This window comes from Acomys minous (genome assembly GCF_964271855.1).
Source record: "Acomys minous genome assembly, chromosome: 1".
Lineage (NCBI taxonomy): Eukaryota > Metazoa > Chordata > Mammalia > Rodentia > Muridae > Acomys > Acomys minous.
Window position 1 is genome coordinate 22,906,035 of NC_140483.1, and position 21,462 is coordinate 22,927,496.

At 44.3% G+C, this 21,462-nt stretch overlaps 1 protein-coding gene across 2 annotated transcripts in view; it reads left to right on the plus strand.

Moving 5' to 3' along the window:
* Positions 1-203: 203 nt before the first annotated feature.
* ATF6 (activating transcription factor 6) overlaps positions 204-21,462 on the plus strand; it is a 155,245-nt gene continuing 133,986 nt past the window's right edge. The window contains exons 1-5 of one of the 2 annotated variants that reach the window (XM_084776300.1): positions 204-411; positions 898-1,122; positions 12,903-12,979; positions 15,284-15,371; positions 18,133-18,239. In XM_084776300.1, coding sequence (XP_084632426.1) covers positions 1,071-1,122; positions 12,903-12,979; positions 15,284-15,371; positions 18,133-18,239 — 324 coding nt within the window. In that variant the 5' untranslated portion in view covers positions 204-411; positions 898-1,070. The remainder of the gene's footprint in view (positions 412-897; positions 1,123-12,902; positions 12,980-15,283; positions 15,372-18,132; positions 18,240-21,462) is intronic. The other variant, XM_084776299.1, reaches the window with a different exon arrangement.

The window sequence follows — 21,462 nt, forward strand, 5'->3', positions numbered from 1 at the left end:
GCGCTCCGAGCCGGACTTCATGACTTCGGTCCTGGGATTCCCTGGCCCTGGCTTTCCTCCTAGCTTTCCTGCATTCTGCAATCGGTAGTAACATCAGCCACGAGGAGCTCTGGGGATTCTGGGAAACCTTTCTGTTTTGTTTGTAACCATGGGAAAAAATCCACTCGGTCCTAGAGGGCTCCGTGTTCATTCACCGTATCATTTTGAACGTAGTCATTGGCCGCTGACATTGAGTAAAACTGAAAAGACTCAATACTAAGTACGCTCTTGAGATTATCGTTTCAAACCCATTTTACCCTTTTCAGTTGGAATTCGCGATGCGTATGAATTTCTCCTAAAATATTTAGAATCTTGAATTTTAGAAGTGAAAGATTGACAACCTATCGCGAGTTTTAGAAACTTCTTTAGGAGGTAAGTGTGGACATAGAGAGTTTATCTTATGTGTTTTCTTTGTTTAAATTTGTTTGAAGGTGGGCTTTCTACAAGTATGATTTGTAAGAACCTTTACCTCCGATTCTGTGCCGGTAAAGACGCAGTTCTAACAAACGTGGGAAATTCTTTGTGTACGTTAAAAATTTTTACAGTGATAGGAAAGAATTCATAAATGCCGAGTCAGGTTTACTGTCAATTTCTAATTTTGTTCCGAGATATCTACATTGTAGTACTAAGGACAAAGGACAAAGGGACTATGTTCAGTAGGCTTTTAGTTTTTAATATCATCAGCAAATTTTAATTGAAGCAGTTAGATTTGTGTGTTCTCTGCCCAATTAAAAAAGAAATTACGACAGCAACAACAATAACAACAACAAATCACAGTGGATCTGAAAGTGCTGAAAATCCCCGTAGAGAAATATTTACTCACAGGTCTGTTTAGCTTATCTGCTGACGTCTCCTTAGCTTCTGCTACGCGGTCCCGCGTGCGGTGAGATAGTTTGCCTCCGCTCGGCCACCGTCCGTCAAGCGCTCAGCATTATTTTGTCCGCCGCTGCTGCTGTTTCGGATTACTCACCGATCCGAGTTGCGAGGAAGAGGTGTCTCTTTCGGGGAAGCCGGCTGGTGTAGCCGGCACCATGGAGTCGCCTTTTAGTCCCGGACTTCCTCTCGGACTAGATGAAGACTGGGGTGAGTGGATGTGCGAGCGTACCTGAGCTAGGTCGGGCCGCCGCGTCTGCGGGGAGGGAGGGAGGGGGGGAGGGGGGTGTTTCCTCCCGACTTCCGCCGGGTGGCGGTGACAGGTGGGGACAGGGGCGAGGGCACTGCGTGCGGGTCGTGGAAGAGACTGGCAGACCACCCCCCCCCCCGTGGGGCTTCTGTCCTGGCCGCAGCGACAGTGAGATGATGTTCTAATCGAAATCGCTGTAGTTTTTCCAGCGTGTGTTCCTGGTGGAAGTACCAGGTGATCTTGAGGGACCAGAACTCGCGCGGTGACTGTGGCTGCCTCCAAGGCTCCAAAGCTATTTTCTCAGACCGTGGGCTGTGTGGGTGGGGCACGGGGCGTGTGTGCCCGCGTGTCCGTGCCCTGCACGTGGTGTGTGTGAGAAAACATGGTTGAAGTACACACAGAAGCAAGTCCTTATCTCTCAGCGTTCACTGTTGGCTTAAGGCATTATCTTCAACTTGGCAAAGAAGAAAAGCTCCCAGGCACATGACCTCGTGTTCCTGATGACTAGATCGAACACTTAAAAACTGATGTAATCCTGACTGCAATCCAAGCACAGCTCTGACATCTCTGGTTAAGTCTGTCTAGCTCGGTTTTGGTGTTCGGGGAGGATGGCATAGAGAATGGCAAGGGTCAAGCTTTGTCATCTGTATCCTTAGAGGAAAGCTGATATTCTTCTCTTGCGTACAAGACAGAATATAACGGGGTCCAGTATGAATTTGGAATTCGTTGTGGGTAGATACCTCAATGGATCCTGTAGCGAGACTACAATGCTCTTCAGCCTTATAGTTTTGGGGGCATTTTTTCTTCCTTGGACCAACGTTCCAACATACGAGTGAACTCTCAACTAGGATGTATTGGCCATCCTAGTTTAAGTTTGCAGTGGAAGATGTCCTCCGCATTACAATCCATGGGGGCTTTGTTTCAATCCTTGAGCAAGTTTCCGACATGTTTTTGGGAAACAAAAACAAAAAACTTAAGATACCCAGGGCATTTCCCCAGCTAAATAGTTCCGGTATAGTAGGACACAGAAGCCACTTGCTCAGTGTTCTGTGTGTTCAGAACAGTTCAGCGAGGTCCTGCCGTCCTATAGATGCCGAGACCGAGGCTAACAGAATTTGGGCTTAGAGATGTAAGCCTTAGAGCTGGTGAATGGTGAAAGCCGGATCAGAACCAGGGTCATCCAATCTTGAAGTGTGTGCCTCTGGGTTTTCTACTCTGTAACACTTTCATATATATGTGTGTGTGTGTGTGTGTGTGTGTTCCCCCCCCCCCCAAGGTTGCATTCTTCCTGATGCTTCTGTGCTTTACAAGTCTACTTGAGTATGTTGGGTAGTTATGATTTATTTTCTTGACCGTTTGACCATTGTGCTTTCGTGGCGTTTTCTTCAGCAGTAACCACGAGGCACTTTTCTGACAGCGTTGTTTGTCTTGTATTCTGATTCTCAGCTGTAGTTTTCTACCTCCCAGTCTTGATTCTTCAACAAAATATCCAGCTCTTTGTAGTCAGCTGACTCCCTTCTCAGGTACCCTGCTCTGTCTCTCCTTCTCTCCTCTCTCTCTCTCTCTCTCTCTCTCTCTCTCTCTCTCTCTCAAGTTTCTCATTTCAGACTGTTAACAACCGTCTCTTGGCTGAATACTTTTATCTCTTAGGTGTTCAGTAGGTAGGATAGATTTTGCTCGCATTAGAGTTTGAAAGTTGTCTACTAGGGTTTCCTAATGAAAGAATGGATTCTTTGCGAGTTGCTGTTTCAGATGTATTTGGTGTTTTAAAGGTAACTGAAACAGCTGTCCCGTTAAAATTTAAAAGTTGGATTTTACAGTCGCTATTTCTCCTAACCACTTGAAGGAAGTTATCATCTCAGCGCAGGGTATGATGGAATGTGCTTCTGTTTATTTATTTTCCAAATGTAATCAATGGCATTTAGAGCTGACACCTGCCAATGTGTTTTGAAATGGTCCAGATAGCAGGTATTTTAGGCATCCCTGTCATGTGGTCTCTGTTGCAGCTGCTCTGCTGTAGTGAGAAAGCAGCCAGAGAAGGCGTAGCCGAGTGAGAATGGCTGTGTTCCCGTAAAAGCGTACAAAGACTGAAATTTAGATTTTATAATTTCACAATGAAATTGTTACTCCTTTTACTTAGGATATTTTAAAGACATTGTTTTGCTGTGTAATTCAGTAGATGTCTAAATGCTGGGCTTACAGCCATGCAGCACCACACCTCGGTTCTATTATTGTTATTGTTGTGAGGTCTTTTGAGACAAGGTCTTGCTATGTAGGGCAGTGTGGCCTACAGCTATCCTAAGTCCCGGGCCTCTGGCGCCCCAATTATATTTAGTGTAGTGCTTAATAATCCTTTTCAAAGCACAGCTTTAGATTTTTAGAGTAATCGTCGTGCAGCTAAAACACATAATTCCGTATCTACTTCCTCTCTTCTTTCTACTGGTCCCTCACCTGGTAGCATCTTACATTATGTGCTGGTTAAGGTTTTTGTTTGTTAATTTGACACACGCTAGACTCATCTGGCAAGAGGGAGCCCTTATTGAGAAAATTCTTCCATCCGATTGTTATGTAGGCAAGTCTGTGGGTCATCTGTTTGATTAATGACTGATGTGGGAGGGCCCAGCACACCCTGGGTGGTGCAAACCCTGGGCAGGTCGTTCTGGGGTGTTTAAGAAAGCAGGCTGAGCAACCCATGAGGAGCATTCAGCCATGGCTTCTGCTTCACTTCCTGCTTCTAGGTTCCTGCCTTGAGTTCCTGCCCCAACTTTCCTTCATGTAGATAATGATTAGGACATGTAAGCCAAAACAAACAAACAAAACCAAACCAAAACAACAACAACAACAAAAAAACCACAAAACCCTTCCCTCTCCTAGTTGCTTTTGGTCATGGTGTTTTATTGAAGCCATGGAAAGCAATTAGTGTGGGACTTCTATTAAGATGGATGAACTAGAAGCCAGCAATGGTAGTGCACGCTTTTAATCCCAGCACTCGGGAGGCAGAGGCAGGTGGATCTGTGAGTTCTTTTGAGGTCAACCTGGTCTACACAGTGAGTGCAGGACAGCCAGGGCTGTTACACAGAGAAACTCAGGCTTGAAACAAAACAAAACAAAACAAAAACCCTAAACAAACAAAAACCCAAAAAAGATGAATTAGTGTTGATCAAAATTTTTTTCTTTCTTTCTTTCTTTCTTTTTTGAGATAGGGTCTTCTTATGTAGGTCATCTTGGCCTAGAACGTTTGATGTGACCCAGGGTTGTCTTGAATTCTTAAAGCTCTTGTCTCAGTTTCCCAAATCCTGGAATTAAAGGCATGAGCCGCTGTGCCTCGCTTGATACATTAGTATTAAGTAAAGGATGAACCTTAATTAGGGGTTTGTGGTCCTTCATCACAGTGGTGTACAGAGTAGCACAGAGCGTCTCTCTCCTGAACAGTCCCTATGCTCCACCCATTTATCCTCCTCTCCACCCACGCGGCTCCATACCCCATAACAGGTCTTTTCACTAACTCCACCATTTTGCTTTCGCTATATAGTTGGGACCATGAAGTATGTAACCTCTTCAAACTGGCCTCTTTACTTAGTAGTATGCATTTCAAGTTCCTGTGTCTTTTTGTGGCTTGATGTCTCCTCCTCCTCCTCCTCCTCCTCCTCTTTCTTCTCCTTCTTCTTATCATCATCATCACTGAATAGTGCTACATATAAGGGTTTTGACAAATGTGTAATGAGAAGGACCCATCATTACAGTGTTCTACATGGTATGGAGGATGCTCAGGCTTGATGCTAGCCCTCGTCTTCACTCGTAGATGACTGCCTTCTTGCTGTGTCCTCAGGTGATACTGAGGGAAGGGAGTTACCCTCGTCTCACAGCAGCATTTAACTTCAGTAACTTCCTTAAGACTCTGTTCTGGATATAGCCATAGTGGGGAGTAGGGTTTCAGTATGAGTTTTGGGACGCCATATTTAGTTTAGAGCACATAGTGTGTATATCTATTTACATGTTGATATCTTGGTTGCTTCCAGTTTTTGGCAGTCATACATGAAGTTGCTGTGAACATCTGTATGCAGGTTTTTGTGTAAATGTAAGTTTTCATATCATTTGGACTGATACCAAGAGGCACAGTTACTAGATCATATTTTAAGAGTGTGTTTGGTTTATAAGGAACTGCCAAGCTTTTATATTTTGTGCTTCCACCAGCAATGTGGATGCCTCTGTTTGCTGGCATTTGCTGTTGCCAGTACTTTCGAGTTTAGTTATTTTGACAGGTCCTCGGTAGTTCCTTTTTAAAATTTGCAATTCTCTACTGTTACATGGTGTTGAATATCTTTCCATGGAGTTTGCAGTCTTTACTTTCCCCTGTCTTTCCTCCCTTCGATTGAATTGTGAAAAAGCCAGTTTTCTTTCTTTCCTTTATTTATTTATTTTTTTCGAGACAAGGTTTCTCTGTGTAGCCTTGACTATCCTGGACTCGCTTTGTAGACCAGGCTGACCTCGAACTCACAGTGATCCACCTGCCTCTGCCTCCGGAGTGCTGGGATTAAAGGTGTGCGCCACCACCACCCGGCTCTTTCCTTTTTTTAAAAGCCACTTGAGAGCTGTGTGTCAAGATGAGACGCTTCCTGCCACTGCGGTTCTCTCATGCCTCTGGTGCCTTCTTTGAAGCTTCTCTTCCTTTTCGTGCACTAACCAAAGTGCGTAGCTCCCCACGACACAGCTTCCCTGAAGTCCTGGTCAAGGTTCTGCGTGCAGCACCCTCTCTCCATTTCCGGAACACGCCCCTTTCCTCCACACTAAATATCTAGGTGTGGGTCTTATCTTGTCACAGTGACCAATTCCCCACCTCTCTCTGTTGCAGGGATCTGCTGATTCTTCAGCCACTTTCCCTCACTTCTCAGGACACAGCCACTAGCTCACTGCTGTGCTCTCCTGCAGCCCGCCATAGGGACTCTTGGCTTTGAGTCGGCTTGGCCAGTCTGCAGCCTGGTCTTGTTATTCCCTCACTGCGGGTGACTCCCCAGTGCTTCTCTCCTTAGCCTCTTAACACCTCCTCTTCCATGATCTGAGTCAGACCTTCCCGTCTCTCTGCCTCATCTCACCCGCATGCTTGCCTCCCCCGTGTGGATGCTGAAGACGGCCTCTCCTTACTAGATAGAGTCCGCTTCCTGTGTGTGTTTCAGCTCCCTCCTGCTTTATTAACATCGCAGCTCAAGCTCTTCTCCCGTCTGTTTCCTGTAGTATTTCTCCCATCTCTGTTAGAAAACAAACATGTACTTAGTTAACTTGTCCCATTTGGGGGGGGGGGACACAAAATGCCACACTCTCCCAAGACGTTACTTCCCCTCTTGCTGTCACGTTCCTCCTCTTCCTCTTCCTCGTCTCCTTTTTTTGTAAGTAAAGAAATTTCTTAAAAGTTCATGTTTACTGGTGACCTCCATTTTTCTTCCTTTGTGTCGCTTTTGTTACATTTGCTTTCCTGTGTGTGGAAGGTGGTTGTGCGCGTTCCTAGGCACACAGAGGATTCTCTTCGGGAGCTGATTCTTTCCTCGCATCCTGTGGGTTCTGGGGATCCAGCTCGGAACACCAGCCTCGGCAGCAAGCATCTTTACTTACTGAACCAACTCGTGGGCCCCAGTTTTCATCTCACTGAAAATAATAAGACTCTGATCAGGTCAAGATAGAGTAAAAAGCAAGATCACTATGGAGGAGGTCCTTTTAAGAAGTAAACAAATAAGTGGTCAGGGTAGAGGAAGGCGAGGTGGAAAAGACTGTTAAGAAAGCTAACAGTCACAGCTGCCATTATTGAAGGAAGTCTAAATATTGGTAGGGTAAAACCAGTGGTGAAATGGACATAGGAATAGGTGATGGATTTTAATCTTTAGACTGGTATTTTGTGCTAGTACTTTCTCCTGGATTCTTTGGATCTAGTCTAGAAATATGTAAGTGTATTTATCTGCTTTCAGTTTTTTTTTAAAACCACAGAAATTGAAAGATCAGTACTGATAACTGTATTTCCCTTATGCACCAACTGTTAAAATCCTGGCCCACTTCTCTGTGTCTCATTACTACCCACCGTTCCCCCTCTGTCAGCACCTGAAACATAAACATGTAGAATGAAACTCCTATTATTTAAAAAAAAACAAAAACAAAAAAATGAGTGTATGACAATATTTATAGTTCTAAGCCAGACCATAGGGTTCCTTTCTTTCTTTCTTTCTTTCTTTTTTTTTTTTTTCATTTTTCAAGGCATGGTTTCTCTGTATAGTTCTGGGTATCCTGGACTCACTTTGTAGACCAGGCTGGCCTCGAACTCACAGTGAACTGTCTGCCTCTGCCTCCTGAGAGCTGGAATTAAAGGTGTGCGCCACCATATCTGGCCTCACAGGGTTCCTTTTCATCTTGCATTAACTACGGTCACATTTTGAGAAGTGTGCTTGCTGTGTGACCTTCATAGTGTGGCATGTGCTTACAGAACATAGATTGTATGGTCTACTACACTCTGAGATTGTATGACACATATGTGCATATACAATACACACATATGTGGTATAGCCTATGGTTCCTGTGGCCACAACGAACAAAACAGTCTGAGATTAAACAAAATATAAGAGAAAATGATGCAACTGAGACACAGTAGATGTAAGATGTCTGATGTATTAGCCAGTATAGCATGGCTCACCATTTTACTGTAAAACTTTTTATTATAAGTAGAGGGAACACACTGTTAAGGATGAGAAGTGTACTGTAACAAATTCCAAACTAGTAACATAGCTGTTGGTTGTCATTATGAAGAATTATATGTGTGTAGTACATAAATTGTATACTTTTGTGAGCTTACCAACGATTGTTTACACATCAGCACCACAAATACCCGAGTATACATCGTTATAAGAGACTATGACTGCCCTGATGTTGTTAAGTGATAGGGATTTTTCAGTTTTGTTATAATTTTTTTTGAGACTGCTTTTATATATGGTTGACCATATTTGTTTCCAACATCCTCTTTTAAAAGTTTTTTCTTAGCTGGGCGTGGTGGCACATGCCTTTAATCTCTGCACTCGGGAGGCAGAGGCAGGCAGATCACTGTGAGTTCGAGGCCAGTCTGGTCTACAGAGCAAGTCTAGGTAGGACAGCCAAGGCTACACAGAGAAACCCTGTCTCGTAAAAACCAAACCAAACCAACCAACCAATAAAACAAAACAAAACAAAACAAAACAAAAACCAACAAAAGTTTTTTCTTTTGTTTTGACAAGATCTTGTAGTCTCGGCTAGTCTCTAGCTTGTTATGTAGCTGAGGACGGAGCATGTCCTGAACTCTGCCCTTTTGCCTCTCCTTCCCAGGTGCTGGCATTACAGGATTCATGCCTGCTTCTCTCTGCTGGTGGAGCTAGTGTCTAACCCTTCAGTAGGCAAAACAGGATCTGTTATGGAACCAGCTTGCCTTCAAACTTGATTCTCCCGTCGCTGCCTCCTGAGTGCTAGGCTTATAGGCATGTGCCAACATGGCTGGCTGTCTTTTATTCATTTTCAATTTTTTAAGAGGGTCTTATGTAGCCCACCCAATCTGGCTTCCAATTCATGGTGATGACCTTAAGCTTACTTTAAATAAATAAAATATTTTGAGATTATTTTTTATGTATATCTTGCCCATGTGTGTCTGTGCAAACATCTAGTACCTGCAGAGGTCAGAAGAGGGTGTCAGATTCCCTGCAACTGGAGTTGTAGATAGTTGTGAGCCACATGTGGATGATGGGACGTGAACCGAGATCTTCTGAAGAGCAGCCTGTGCCCTTAACTGCTAAGCCATCTCTCCAGCTCCAACTGATGCTAATTTAAAATAAATAAATGAAGTTATTTAGTTATTATTGTGTGTATATGTGTAACACATGTCTGAGGTAAGAGGACAGCTTTGTGGAGTTGGCTTTCTCCTTTCCCCTTTCTGTGGCTTCTGAGAATGGAACTCAGGCCATCAGGCTTGCCTGGCACCCACTTTACCACCTGAGCCAACTTACCAGCCTCTTGAATTTCCTTATCAAGCCTCTGCTTCTACCTTCCTCGTAGGATCCCCACTGAGTATGCGAGCCTAAATCAGCTGCTTCTCTAATGGTTGACACATGCACGTTACCTGTCTCTATCCTGTCTTACTTACACTTGCTAATTTGGTATGAATTCATTGACTTTTTTTTTTAAATCATAATGAGTTGTAAACTTTTCTCTGTTCTACTGTTTAGATTTTCTCAGCTTTGACCTGTGGGACTCATTCTTGTTAGTGCCTTTGGTCTTTTGGCATAGCCATGCTCTTTTTGTTTGTGTGTAATGTGAAGTAGTTGAGGTTGAACTCAGGGCCGTACACACGCTAGGCATGGTGGGGCACTTCTGTTGTGTTCTTATCTTTTGCTGAGATTTTCCTGTTTTTCCTTAAACACATCAAGATTTCCCAGGCTTATTTTGTACGTTCTCTGCTCTGAACCAGCCATTTCTCCAAAGAGCCCCTTAGTGGTTTCCGTTTGGAGGAGGATGGCACTTAGTGTCCACTGTCTGAGCACATCGTCTTCCTTCTCCTGGCGTATCCCTGTGCACAAACCTCTCAGCAGGCAGAACTAGGAAATGAATTCACATCTCTGTATGCACGCACATATAGATATCCTTAATGATCTCTTTCTCTGTCTCTGCTTCATATATATTTTGAGACAGCTGTCATTCTGCAGCCCTGTGTGCTAGCTAGTAATAGAGCGCAGGATGGCCTAGACCTTGCAGATTCTCCCACCACCGCCGTGCCAGGGCTGGCACGTGCTGCTGGCGTGTGCTGCTATTCCTGGCCGTATATCAATGTATTTGAGAATTAGTTCATTTACTAATTATTTCAATCTAATACCTTATAGTTGTTTTAGCCTTACCTTCTCCGTGTTTCCGAATCCTCCCTCAGACAGTGAGGCACCTCACTCCAGCTCTTTGAGGTGTATTTACTCATTTGCTTCATCAGTTACCGGCTTGTTAGCTGTAACCGCTCCTGACTCTCCAGACTGTCTCTTCCATCTGCTGCTCTTCTCCTCCCACCAACTCCACTCCACCTACATCAGGCAGCCTGCTGTTCCCCACCACGCCGTTTCTTTGGATACCAGACATTTTGCTGTAGATGACTATGCGTAAAACCCCACCGGCCTTGCTGCTCTGCCGTCTTAGAAGCGAGCTTCTTTGTGTTGGGGGAGGCTGGGGAGAAAAAGACAGCCAGGAAGGGGAGGAAAAGTGGAGTGCGTCAATCGGAGGTACCTTTAAACAGTCGCGAGGAGATGGAAGCGCAGTGTGTTACGCATCCTTTTGACATCGTCAGCTGGAGATACATATTTGGGAATGCTTGACAGAGAGATGCTATTTAAAGCCATGAGTTCGGTGGAGTTTCAAAGACAGAACATCTGGTAGAAAAATTTATGCTGAGCCCAGGGGCAGTTTCATGTTAGAGACATGGGGAACCATTAAGGACAACCAGTGAGGCGGGAGGAAAGTCAGGTGAATGCAGTGTTTTGGACGCTAAGTGAAGAAAATGTTTGAATTAGGAGAAGATCAAAAACTGTGAGGAGAAGCAAGGACTGTGACTTCACCTGCATTTAGTGGCCACTGGTGACATTAGTAACTGTTGTGTATGGAGTTGGACGCTTGACTGGAGTAGGTTCAAGAAGGAATGGGAAGAAACGAGAGACAGCATATGCCGAAAACTGTGCGTTTCAGCCTGTATTTATGACACACCCTCCCAGTCATCTGCTTCGTGATTTTTGACTCTGGAGCTGAGTTCAAAGCAGCCTTTCCTGACAGGCGTGTGGCTAGCCTGGCTTTGTTACTATCTACACATCAGTGCTGTGCTCTCTTTTAAGTTGGTGAAAGACTTCTGTCGTTGGTCAGCATCTTCGTTACTGTCTGTTACTCCATGACCCTCTGAAACTGTAAATAAGCCCAAATTAAATGCTTGTTCACAGTTTCAGAGGGTTTGTCTATAACCATCATGGCGGGGAGCATGGCGACAGGCTTGGTGCAGGAGCAGTAGTCAATAAGAGCTTGTAGCCTGATCTGCAGCCCGCCCGCCCTCAGAGAGAGCGAGGCTGTGTCTGTGTCTGTGTCTGGTGTGGGCTTTTGAAACCTCAAAACTCAGCCTCAGTGACACACCTCCTCCAACTAGGCCACATCTCTTAATCCTTTATAAACAGTTCACCAGATTGGGGACTCAAAGGAAGGAGCGGATGGGGGCGGGGCCGGGGGGCGAGGGGTCGGCCAGGGCGTTCTCTTTCACATCATCACAGATAAGCAGACTGCCCTGGAACTGAGGAAACCACTGCAGGGGTTTTAGTATAAGAAGTATCTGGAGCCAGGAAACTCTTTTTTATTTAAAAAAAAAATATTTATTTATTTATTTATTATGTATACAGTGCTCTGCCTGCATGCCAGAAGAGGACTTTAGATTACTTATACATGGTTGTGAGCCACCATGTGGTTGCTGGAAATTGAACTCACGACTTCTGGAAGAACAGTCAGTGCTCTTTTTTTGTTTTGTTTTGTTTTGTTTTTGTTTTGTTTTGCTTTGTTTTTAAGGCAGGATTTCTCTGTTTAGCCTTGACTGTCCTGGACTTGCTTTGTAGACCAGGCTGGCCTTGAACTCACAGTGATCTGCCTGCCTGTGCCTCCCAAGTGCTGGGATTAAAGGCGTGCGCCACCACTGCGGTCCAATCAGTGCTCTTAACCTCTGAGCAGTCTCTCCAGCCTGAAAGTGTTAGGGAAGGGGAACTTCAGAGACTGGATAAAGTATTGGGCCTTGTCAACATCTTGACCTTCTGCTAAAAAAATTTTTTTTGTGTGTGTTTTTTGAGACAGGGTCTCTCTGTGTTAGCCTTGGCTGTCCTGGACTTGCTTTGTAGACCAGGCTGGCCTCAAACTCACAGCGATCCACCTGCCTCTGTCTTCCGAGTGTTGGGATTAAAGGCGTGCGCCACCATGCCTGGATAAAAAACATTTTTTTTTTAAATTTAGATTATGGAAGAATCTCTTTTTGTCTGTATTTTTCTTGGTTTATAAGGGAAACTCACTAGAAATTAGAATATTCTTCAATTTGTTGAAATTTAGGTGAGTCTTTTATTATCTATGTGGACATTTTGTGTGTACTTTCACCTGTGTGTGCATGTGTGTGAGTGTATATACACATGTGTGTGTATGTAGAGGCCAGAGGTCAAGGTTGGGCATCTTCCTCAGTCATTTCCACCTTCCTATTTTTTCAGTTAAGTTTTATTGTGTGTGTTGGGCTGAGGTGGGCACGGCACAGTGTGTGTGCCGAGGTCAGAAGACAACCGTGTGGACTTGGTTCTCCTTCCCCCCTTAGGTGGGTTCTGAGGCCAGAACTCAGGTCCTCAGGCTTGTGCAGCCAATGCCTTTACCTGCAGAGCCATCTGGCCAAGTTTCTACTTTTTGTGTTTTGTTTTTGAGACAGGCTCTTACTGAAGCTCACTGATTTGGCCAGCAAGTTCCAGGTACCTGTCTTTCTCTGCCTCCCCAATGCCGAGATTCCAGGCCTATACAACTGCACCAGCTTTTCGCATGTGTTATGGGGAGCCAAGCCTGTGGCCTCATGGTGTTCGCCTTGCTTGAGCTTGTCAGCAGCAGCAGTGCCCAAAGGAAAACTAATCCATCTGCCACAGGGTGCAGAGCTTGTCTCACGGTCAGACTACTCAGTGACCAGCTTTTCTTTTTTTTTTCTTTATTCAAGAGTCTACGCTGTTTGCTGAACTTGGCTATTTCACAGACACTGATGAGGTGCAGTTCGATGCAGCAAACAAGACCTATGTAAGTATTTCCTGGAGGAGAAGTAGTAACTGGACGTTTCCATCTGTGCTGTTATAATGCACGAGGGTTTCAGGGCAGTAGGTGTTGCCTCGTAGCTAAGTGACACTATTAACCATGATGTTAGTGGCTCGTTTGTAGACAGTATGTACAGAGCTATAAAATTGCCTAGGTCTTGCTTTGAGAAGACTTGTTTCCTTAGAATCTGTTTGGTCTTAGGGGTGGGAGACCTTGGAAAAGTCATTTGACAGCCTGCCTTCTTTTCTTTTCTTTCTTTCTTTGTTTCTTTCTCTTTCTTTCTTTTTTTTCTTTTTTCTTTTTCATTTTCTTTTTCAGAGTCAAGGCTTCACACCATAGTCTTGGCTGGTCTAAACTTATTATGTAGCTCCTGCTGGCCTGCAGTTCCCAGCAATCCTCTTGCCTCAGCCTTCTGACTGCTGAAAGTATAGGCATGAACCACCATGCTGAGTCCCATTTCTTGATTTTTATAGACACTTTGCTGCTGTAGAAAATAGTGCATTTAGAAGCATGTGTGAATCACGGATCTAGTCAAGTGGAGCTTACCAGCTTCCTTTTTAACAACTCTGAGAATTAGTCATATCCTTATTTTTATCTTTGATTGGCTAGAGAACTATGTAAAAACTGATATAATACTTTGAGCCATCAATACAGCTTAGATTTTTTTTTTGGTTAGTATATATATATATATAACTAGTTGGCTTATAGAATTTTAAAGTTTGCCCATTTTTAAAAATTCCTTTACCTGCTGTGCGTTCTTATTGGCCCTAAAATTTTTTTTAAAGTTTGAAAACCACAGAATTGTAAGGAGGAAGAAAGAGCATTATCCAGGGGTGCTTACCCCGTATGACTTCTGCGTTGTGTTTGGCTATATCTGTAGTCTTTCTTCTATAAAGGGATGATATGAGTAGCTATTTGTTTGAACTTGTTTTTCTTAATAACAAAGGGGGAAGGAAAAATCTATCTTCTTGTACCTGGATCTCTCTTAGGGCAAAAGACTCATTTTGTGACTCTTTAATGGTCTGGTCTGTTTCCACAGAAAAGAATAAATATCACTAGTCATGTAGTTGTTGAGTCTGTGCTGGGGATTCATCTGCTGCTGTGTACCCTAATGCTAAACACTGGCCCCCAAGATCTGGTTGCTGTCCAGACGAGCACATTCTCATGGACACCAAGTGATGTTGTATAAGCCTGGCTTGCTGATTTAAAGTTGGTCGGTTAATAAAATAGCTAGGAGCCTGTGACTGAGCAGGAGAGAAATAGGTGGAGCTTAGCTTCCTGGGCCTGGGGCCAGATGGGGACCATGAAGAGGGGAGGGAGTAGCAGGAGGGGAGGAAGCCGGAAGAAGGAGGTCGCCATGTGGCAGTAAGGACCATAGCGTGTGGCCATGGGTCAGTAAGGACCATAGCGTGTGGCCATGAGGGCAGTAAGGACCATGAGCATGTGGCCATGGGGCAGTAAGGCCCATAGCGTGTGGCCATGGGGCAGTAAGGACCATAGCGTGTGGCCATGGGGCAGTAAGGCCCATAGCGTGTGGCCATGGGGCAGTAAGGCCCATAGCATGTGGCCATGGGGCAGTAAGGACCATAGCGTGTGGCCATGGGGCAGTAAGGACCATAACGTGTGGCCATGAGGGCAGTAAGGACCATAGCATGTGGCCATGGGGCAGTAAGGCCCATAGCGTGTGGCCATGGGGCAGTAAGGACCATAGCATGTGGCCATGGGGCAGTAAGGCCCATAGCGTGTGGCCATGGGGCAGTAAGGACCATAGCATGTGGCCATGGGGCAGTAAGGACCATAGTGTGTGACCATGAGGGCAGTAAGGACCATAGCGTGTGGCCATGAGGGCTGGCCTGATGGGGCAGAAGCAGCCCAGGCAGGAAAATCTATGGCAAGTAACTTGGGGTGTGTAGCTGGGAAATAGCGAAATAGCTTAAAGGGTTGATATCTGCCCAGGTGTAATTCTTTAAAGCTTATAAAATAAATCATAGTTTCTCTGTGTCAGTTATTTGGGAACTAGCTGGGTTAGAGGAACCCTCCAGAGGCTAATATCCCCTACCACAGCAAGTCTGTTTCCTTTTCTAGTTTTTATAGTCCTTCAGTGAACCAGAATTTCTGTATCTCTGGGTTCTCTAAGGTGTATTTGCAGTAGGAAGGAGTTGGCTTAGAAAATTCTTTTTATTAGGTGGGGAAGTAGCAATTGTATTGTCTATGGTAAACTGTACCTGATAGTTTTATTTCAAGGTGTGTGTATTTTATTTTAATTATTTGCTGATTTGACACCTACAGGAAAATAATTTCGATCATCTTAATTTTGATTTGGATTTGATGCCTTGGGAATCAGACATCTGGAGCTCCAGCAGCCACTTCTGCTCAGGTAATGGTGTGCTTTACCGTAGACTCTCTAGCCAGACTCACCTTATAGTTTGGCAATACTCAGAATTAAGAAGGTCAGAAAATCCTCGCCAACAGGGCTTATAGAATGAAAAGGATGAGGTTAGGTTACCAGCAATTAGGAGTTTGATAGTGGGGTCCCTTGAATTTGATGTACATCCTCCTGAGAAGAGGCCACAATGTGACTAATGCTACTTTTTTAAAAAAGTGATCAAAATTTTATAGTGGCAACAGAGAGGACAGGAAATTGGATAACACATATTTATTTCCAATGTCGGTTACCTAAGGTGTAATGATGAAACTTTCACAGTCTATTACGCAGAGCAGAACAACACACCATAAAATTCTTGTTATTTGAACAGAGAGTTTAACTACAATTTACAACACTTTACTGTAGATTTTAATATTCAATTTTAATTTTTAAAAATTTACATTAAAATTTATGTGAGTGTTTTGCCTGTATGTATGTCTGTGTGCTGCCTGTGTGCCTGGTGCCCAAGGAGAGCAGAAGAGGGTGTCTGAGCTCCTGAAATTGGAGATACAAGGCTGTGAATCATTTTGTGGGTGCTGGGAGTTGAACTCGGGTCTTTTAGAAGAATAGTCAGCTCTTAACTGCTGAGCCATCTCTATAGCCCTAATGCTTAGGTTTTTTGTTTTTGTGTTTTTTTAATAAAACTTAAAATTCCCTTTAGTCTTGGCTAGCATGATTTCACATGAGAGTCCATTCGGAGGTTTCATTTTCCATACCTTTATGTAGTTTCTCACCACCCTGGTTTTGTTCTATATGTAAGACCAATGAGCTGTCCTACTGTGGGATAAAAATTAGACTTTCTTTCCTTTGAAAGAAAATAACAACTTATAACATACAGCTTTTTCTTACCAGTGCTTCTTACCCCCTTGTTAACTAGATGTAGAAGTTATTCACTTTACTCTCTACTAAATTTTTTTCTGTTATGTGTTTGAGTGTGGTGTATGTGTGTAATAATAATAATAATAATAATAATAATAATAATAATAATAATAATAATAACAATAATAATAATAAATATATATATATATACACACACACACATATAGATACACATACCCATACATACTGCACACATAGAGGCTAGAGAAATTGGGTGCCCTCACTTAGAAAAAAATTTTAGATTTATTTATTTAATATTTTATTTTTGTGTATGACTATTTTGTTTGCATGCATGTTTGTGCACCATGTGAGTGCCTGGTCCCTTTGGAGGTCAGAAGAGCATGTCAAATCCCCCGGAGCTGGAGTTATGGACAGTTGTGAGTTGCCATGTGGGTGCTGGGAGTCAAACCCTGGTCCTCTGTAAGAACAAACACTCATAACGACTGCTGTCATCTCTCTGGTCCCCTCCGTCACTTCCCGGGTTATTTCTTTGAGGCAGGGCTTCCTCCTGAACCCAGGGCTCATGTTTTTTTGTCTAGATTGCCAGCTAGTAGCACTGATGTATAGATAAAACTTTATTTATTTATTTTTGAGACAGAGTTTCCTGGTGCAGTTTCCTTGGCTATCCTGGCACCCACTCTGTAGACCAGCCTGCCTTCGAATTCAGAGATCCACCTGCCTCTGCCTCCCGAGTGCTGGGATTAAAGGTGTGCGCCACCACGCCCAGCAGCACTGATAATTTTAAGGGAGCTTGATGAGGTTGGGCTTGAGTGTGCTGAAAGAGCCTGTGACAGGTTGTCACTGACAGGGCAAAGCTTAGAAAAGATATTAAAAAAATAAAAGTCTTCTCCTATCTTCTAGTGTGCTTCCTCCTACTGTCCCCTAGCTACACTGCCTCAGAGCGTCACAGACTGTGAGACTTGAGGGAGTGGGTATTTAACCAGCACAGTTTCCCTATCAAATCCCTTCTATCTCTACTCCTGCGATTCCCTTACATTTTAGGTTCTTACTTTGCTCAGTTCCCATCTTCCCACATAAAATATGAGGTACGCAAGTGCTCTCTAGTCCAAATTCCCGATCCATAGATTCTGGGAACCTAATAAAATGGTTGGTTTAAGTTTCTTCGATTTAGTTACACAGTAGTAATTAGAAAACTGTGAGGGCGTTGTAGCACAGTGGTAAGTGCTTACCAAGCATGCACAAAGCCTGCAGTTTGAGATTCAGCACCTCAAAACAACAGTAACATCAGATAATCGCAACAACCACCACTAACCAACCACAGAAACAGAGACCCCAAAATAAAACAAACAAACGAAAAAAGCACAAGTGTAGAGAGAACATTGACCTGTGTTTTCCATATTCTGTGCTGGAGGCAGGGCCTGACGAGATGGGTAAGTACATGAAGGGAAGGTGAGTAGACAGGTGGGATTTAGGCGGCCGAATGCTGGTTGTTCATGTCTCTTTTCTGGTTCTGGGTAATTGGCTTTTTGTATACAGTATTATATTAAAAGCCCAGAAAAGTTTATCGAGCAGAAGAGTGTTTCCTTCACCTGTCTTGTTCCTCAGCCAAGAAAGGAAGCAACAGCCACTGCAACCAATTTCCTCTTTTTCTCCAGAGAGTTAGTGCAACTTCCTACACGAGTAGAAGTGTACACTGTTTTCTAATCTTGAGTTTCTCACTGAAATGATACGTTTTGTAACCTTCCCCTCACTACTGATTGAATTTGAACAGATCATTTTGCCATCTTTTTAAGGCACTGTTTTGTCTTTTTTGTTCATTTTATTCTGAAGTTGTATGGATTGGTGGGTAAGACCTTTGCTGCGTGTCTTTCAGTTACAGACATTAAGGCAGAGCCCCAGCCTCTGTCTCCGGCTTCCTCAAGTTGTTCACTCTCATCTCCTCGGTCCATCGACTCCTGTTCTTCAACGCAGCATGTTCCTGTAAGTGGCTCCTCTTCTGTAATGAACTGGGTTAGTGCTATCTGGAAAATGTGTGGAGAGGGAGGCAGGTGACGTCAGGAAGTGTTTTGGTGAACCTTATTCTTCTGAGGCAAATGAGACTTGAAAGGGCCTTGTGGGAGTGAGGAGGCCATCAGTGTCGAAGGTTTGGCTCACTCCCTTCTGTTTGTGCTTCCATAATGCCAAAGTCTTTGTTTGTTGGTTTATTTTCTTTTTTCCTGCATTCCGCGCTCCACTTTCTTAGAGTATGCATTCTTTAAGGACTTGGAGAATGTCAGATTTGTAATTCCTGGGCCCTAGAATTTGGGATGATGACGTGTTTAGTTCAGGACTCATACCATCATCTAAGTGAGCTAAGATCTTTACAAAAGGCTGATAGCTCTTTGGAGTGCTGTTCCTCTCCACCATGACAGAAGCTTTGAGGTCACAAAAATGAAGAACCAGATTTAGGCAATGGGAAAGGTAAAGTACAAGAAGAAAAATCCAAGTCATATTTCATATATTTTATGTGTTGTAAATTGAGACATCGTCATTCTGGCAAGTTCTCTATTTAGCCAGTTGTTAAATTTTGATGATTCTGTTCATGTCCGTGTGTGTGTGTGTGTGTGTGTGTGTGTGTGTGTGTCTGTGTGTGTGTGTGTGTGTGTGTGTGTGTGTGTTTGTGTAGATGACAACCTTTAAGAGTTGGTTCTTTCCTTCTTGCCATGTTAGGGGATCAAACTGAGTTTCTCAGCCTTGCATGCAAGCATTTTTACCTGCTGGTTGTCATCACTCCAACTCTCTCTTCACTTAAGATTTCTAAGCTTTTTTTTTTTTGTCTTTGCCAGGCCATCATCATCTGACCTTAGGATAAAAGCCGTTAGGGTTTAAAAAAACAAAACAAAAGAAAACAAACTTTGTATTGGTTCTTTGTGAATTTCACATCATGCACCCCGATCCCACTCATCTCCCCCTCTCCTTGCACCTGCCTTCCACCCTTGCAGTCTCCCCGTCAACAGAGAAAAATCTCGTTGTGGAAGCTGTAGTGTGTCACAGTGTGCCCCACAATATGCCCTTTTGTCCACACTTCTTTGCTTGCAGATGTTCGTTGCAATGGCGCGTTGGTCTGGCAGGAGGCCTCTGTAGATACTGGAATCTCACTGAGACTCTTCTCTGATATCCTGTGTTTCCCTGTGTCACGGAAATCTGTAGTTTTCAGTCTGTAGGACTGGACCCTTCACGCACACTAGATGGCGTAGATGTTGGGGTGGACCAGTTCTAAGCCCTGGATCTGAGCCTGAGACTATCTGAGCTGGCCAGCTCTCCAGTGCCCCTGCTGCTTTCATGCCCTCAGGGCCAGCTCACCTGCAACCCCCACTACCAGGACCAGCTCTACCCTGCTGCCCAAGTGAGGTGCAGGGTCCCCTCTCCTGAGTGTTGCAGCTGGTGATGGACCTGGCCAGTTCTCCCACTCTCATGACCAGTTCCCCCACTCTCATGACCCTGAGACCAGCTCTTCTGCCTGCCACAGATGGTGAGAGATGAGGGAGAGAGGGGTGTCTCTGCCCGTCCATGCTGATCCAGCAGACAAGAGGCAGGGCTGGCTCTCCCACACTCATGCCTTCCCCTCCCCATCCTCCAAGCCAGTATCCGTGTCCCTCCCATCCGGGTCAGCTCTGCTGTGCTGCCCAGGTGAGGACAGGACCTGCTCTCCCGGGATCCATTAGGATTTTAACTGGTGGCTGCATACCCACTCCCCAAACCTTTCTTGTAGAGTCATCTTCAAAGAGAAATCTTTTAAAATTACAAAATTGACTACGCCCTTTACCTTACAGCCATTTAACAACTTCCAGATACTTGAAGTCTCAAGTTCAACTGCTCTGTGTTCTGGGTCCTCCAGGACCTGCCCATGTTTCCCTTTCTGGTCATTTCTGACTTGCTGTGCAGTGTATCATCTTCACACTCCATTTAGCTTGAGCCCTGTGAGTTTCTTCTGAGAGCTGTGCACTTGGCTGGTGCAGCCCTGTGCTAGGCACTTTGCAGCGTTGGTGGTATTCTTACAGTTTTAGGGCTTAAAACAATTGTGACAGCATATTACTATACAGTTACTTTTTCTGTTGCTGTGACAGAACACTTGACCAAAAGGAAGACAAGGTTTACTTTGGCGTAGTCTGTCATGGAAGGGGAGCAGGGGAGTGAGGCTGCTGGTGACTCTGCTCTGCTTGCTTCCTCTGTTTTTAAAGCCTGGGACGTCAGCCATGGAACAGTGTTGTCCACATTTTAGCGTGGATCTTCCCACCTTGACCTACTGTAGAAACTGCCTCAACAGATGTGCCAGAGATTTGTTTTCAAGGTTCCAGATCCTGCCAAGTTAAGAGTCAATCTAAACTATCATGACAGTCAAAGGTGGCTTTGGACCTGTGGTCCTGCTGTCCCCACACCCCATGTGCTAGGAGTACTTTAGGTTTTTGGTTTTGTTTTTCGAGACAGGGTTTCTCTGTGTATCCTTGGCTGTCCTGAACTCACCTTGTAGACCAGGCTCTCCTCGAACTTAGATCTGCCTGCCTCTGCCTCCGAGTCCTGGCATTAAAGGCATGCGCCACCACCACCTGGCTAAACAAAAAAAAATTTTTTTTCCCCTGGAGATAGGGTTTCTCTGTGCAATAGCTCTGGCAGTCCTGGAACTCCCTCTGTAGTCCAGGCTGGCCTCGAACTCACAGAGATCCACCTGCCTCTGCCTCCCAAGTGCAGGGATTAAGGGCGTGTGCCACCACAGCCTGGCGCTAGGAGTACTTTAAACCCATGTAAAAAGTACTGTTCTTAAAAAATGAACATTTGTATGTATGATGTATGTGTGTATTCATGGATAGGTCACAGTAAGTGTGCGGAGGTCAGGCTTCCTTCCATGTGGGTTCTGGGGACTGAACTCAGTGCCTTTACTTGCTAATCCATCTCTCCTGCCAAAAGGCACTATTCTTTTTTCTTTCTTTCTTTCTTTTTTGTTTTTTGTTTTGTTTTTATGTTTTTTTTGTTTTTCAAGACAGGGTTTCTCCGTGTAGCCGTGGCTGTCCTAGACTCACTTTGTAGACCAGGCTGGCCTCGAAACGCACTGTTCTTTGTCAACCTTTATATTACTCATACATTTATTATTAGTGCTGACTCATCGTTTCGATTTCATTTAGCTTATAACCTACTGCTATGATTATTTGTTCTGATTCTTGTGTTG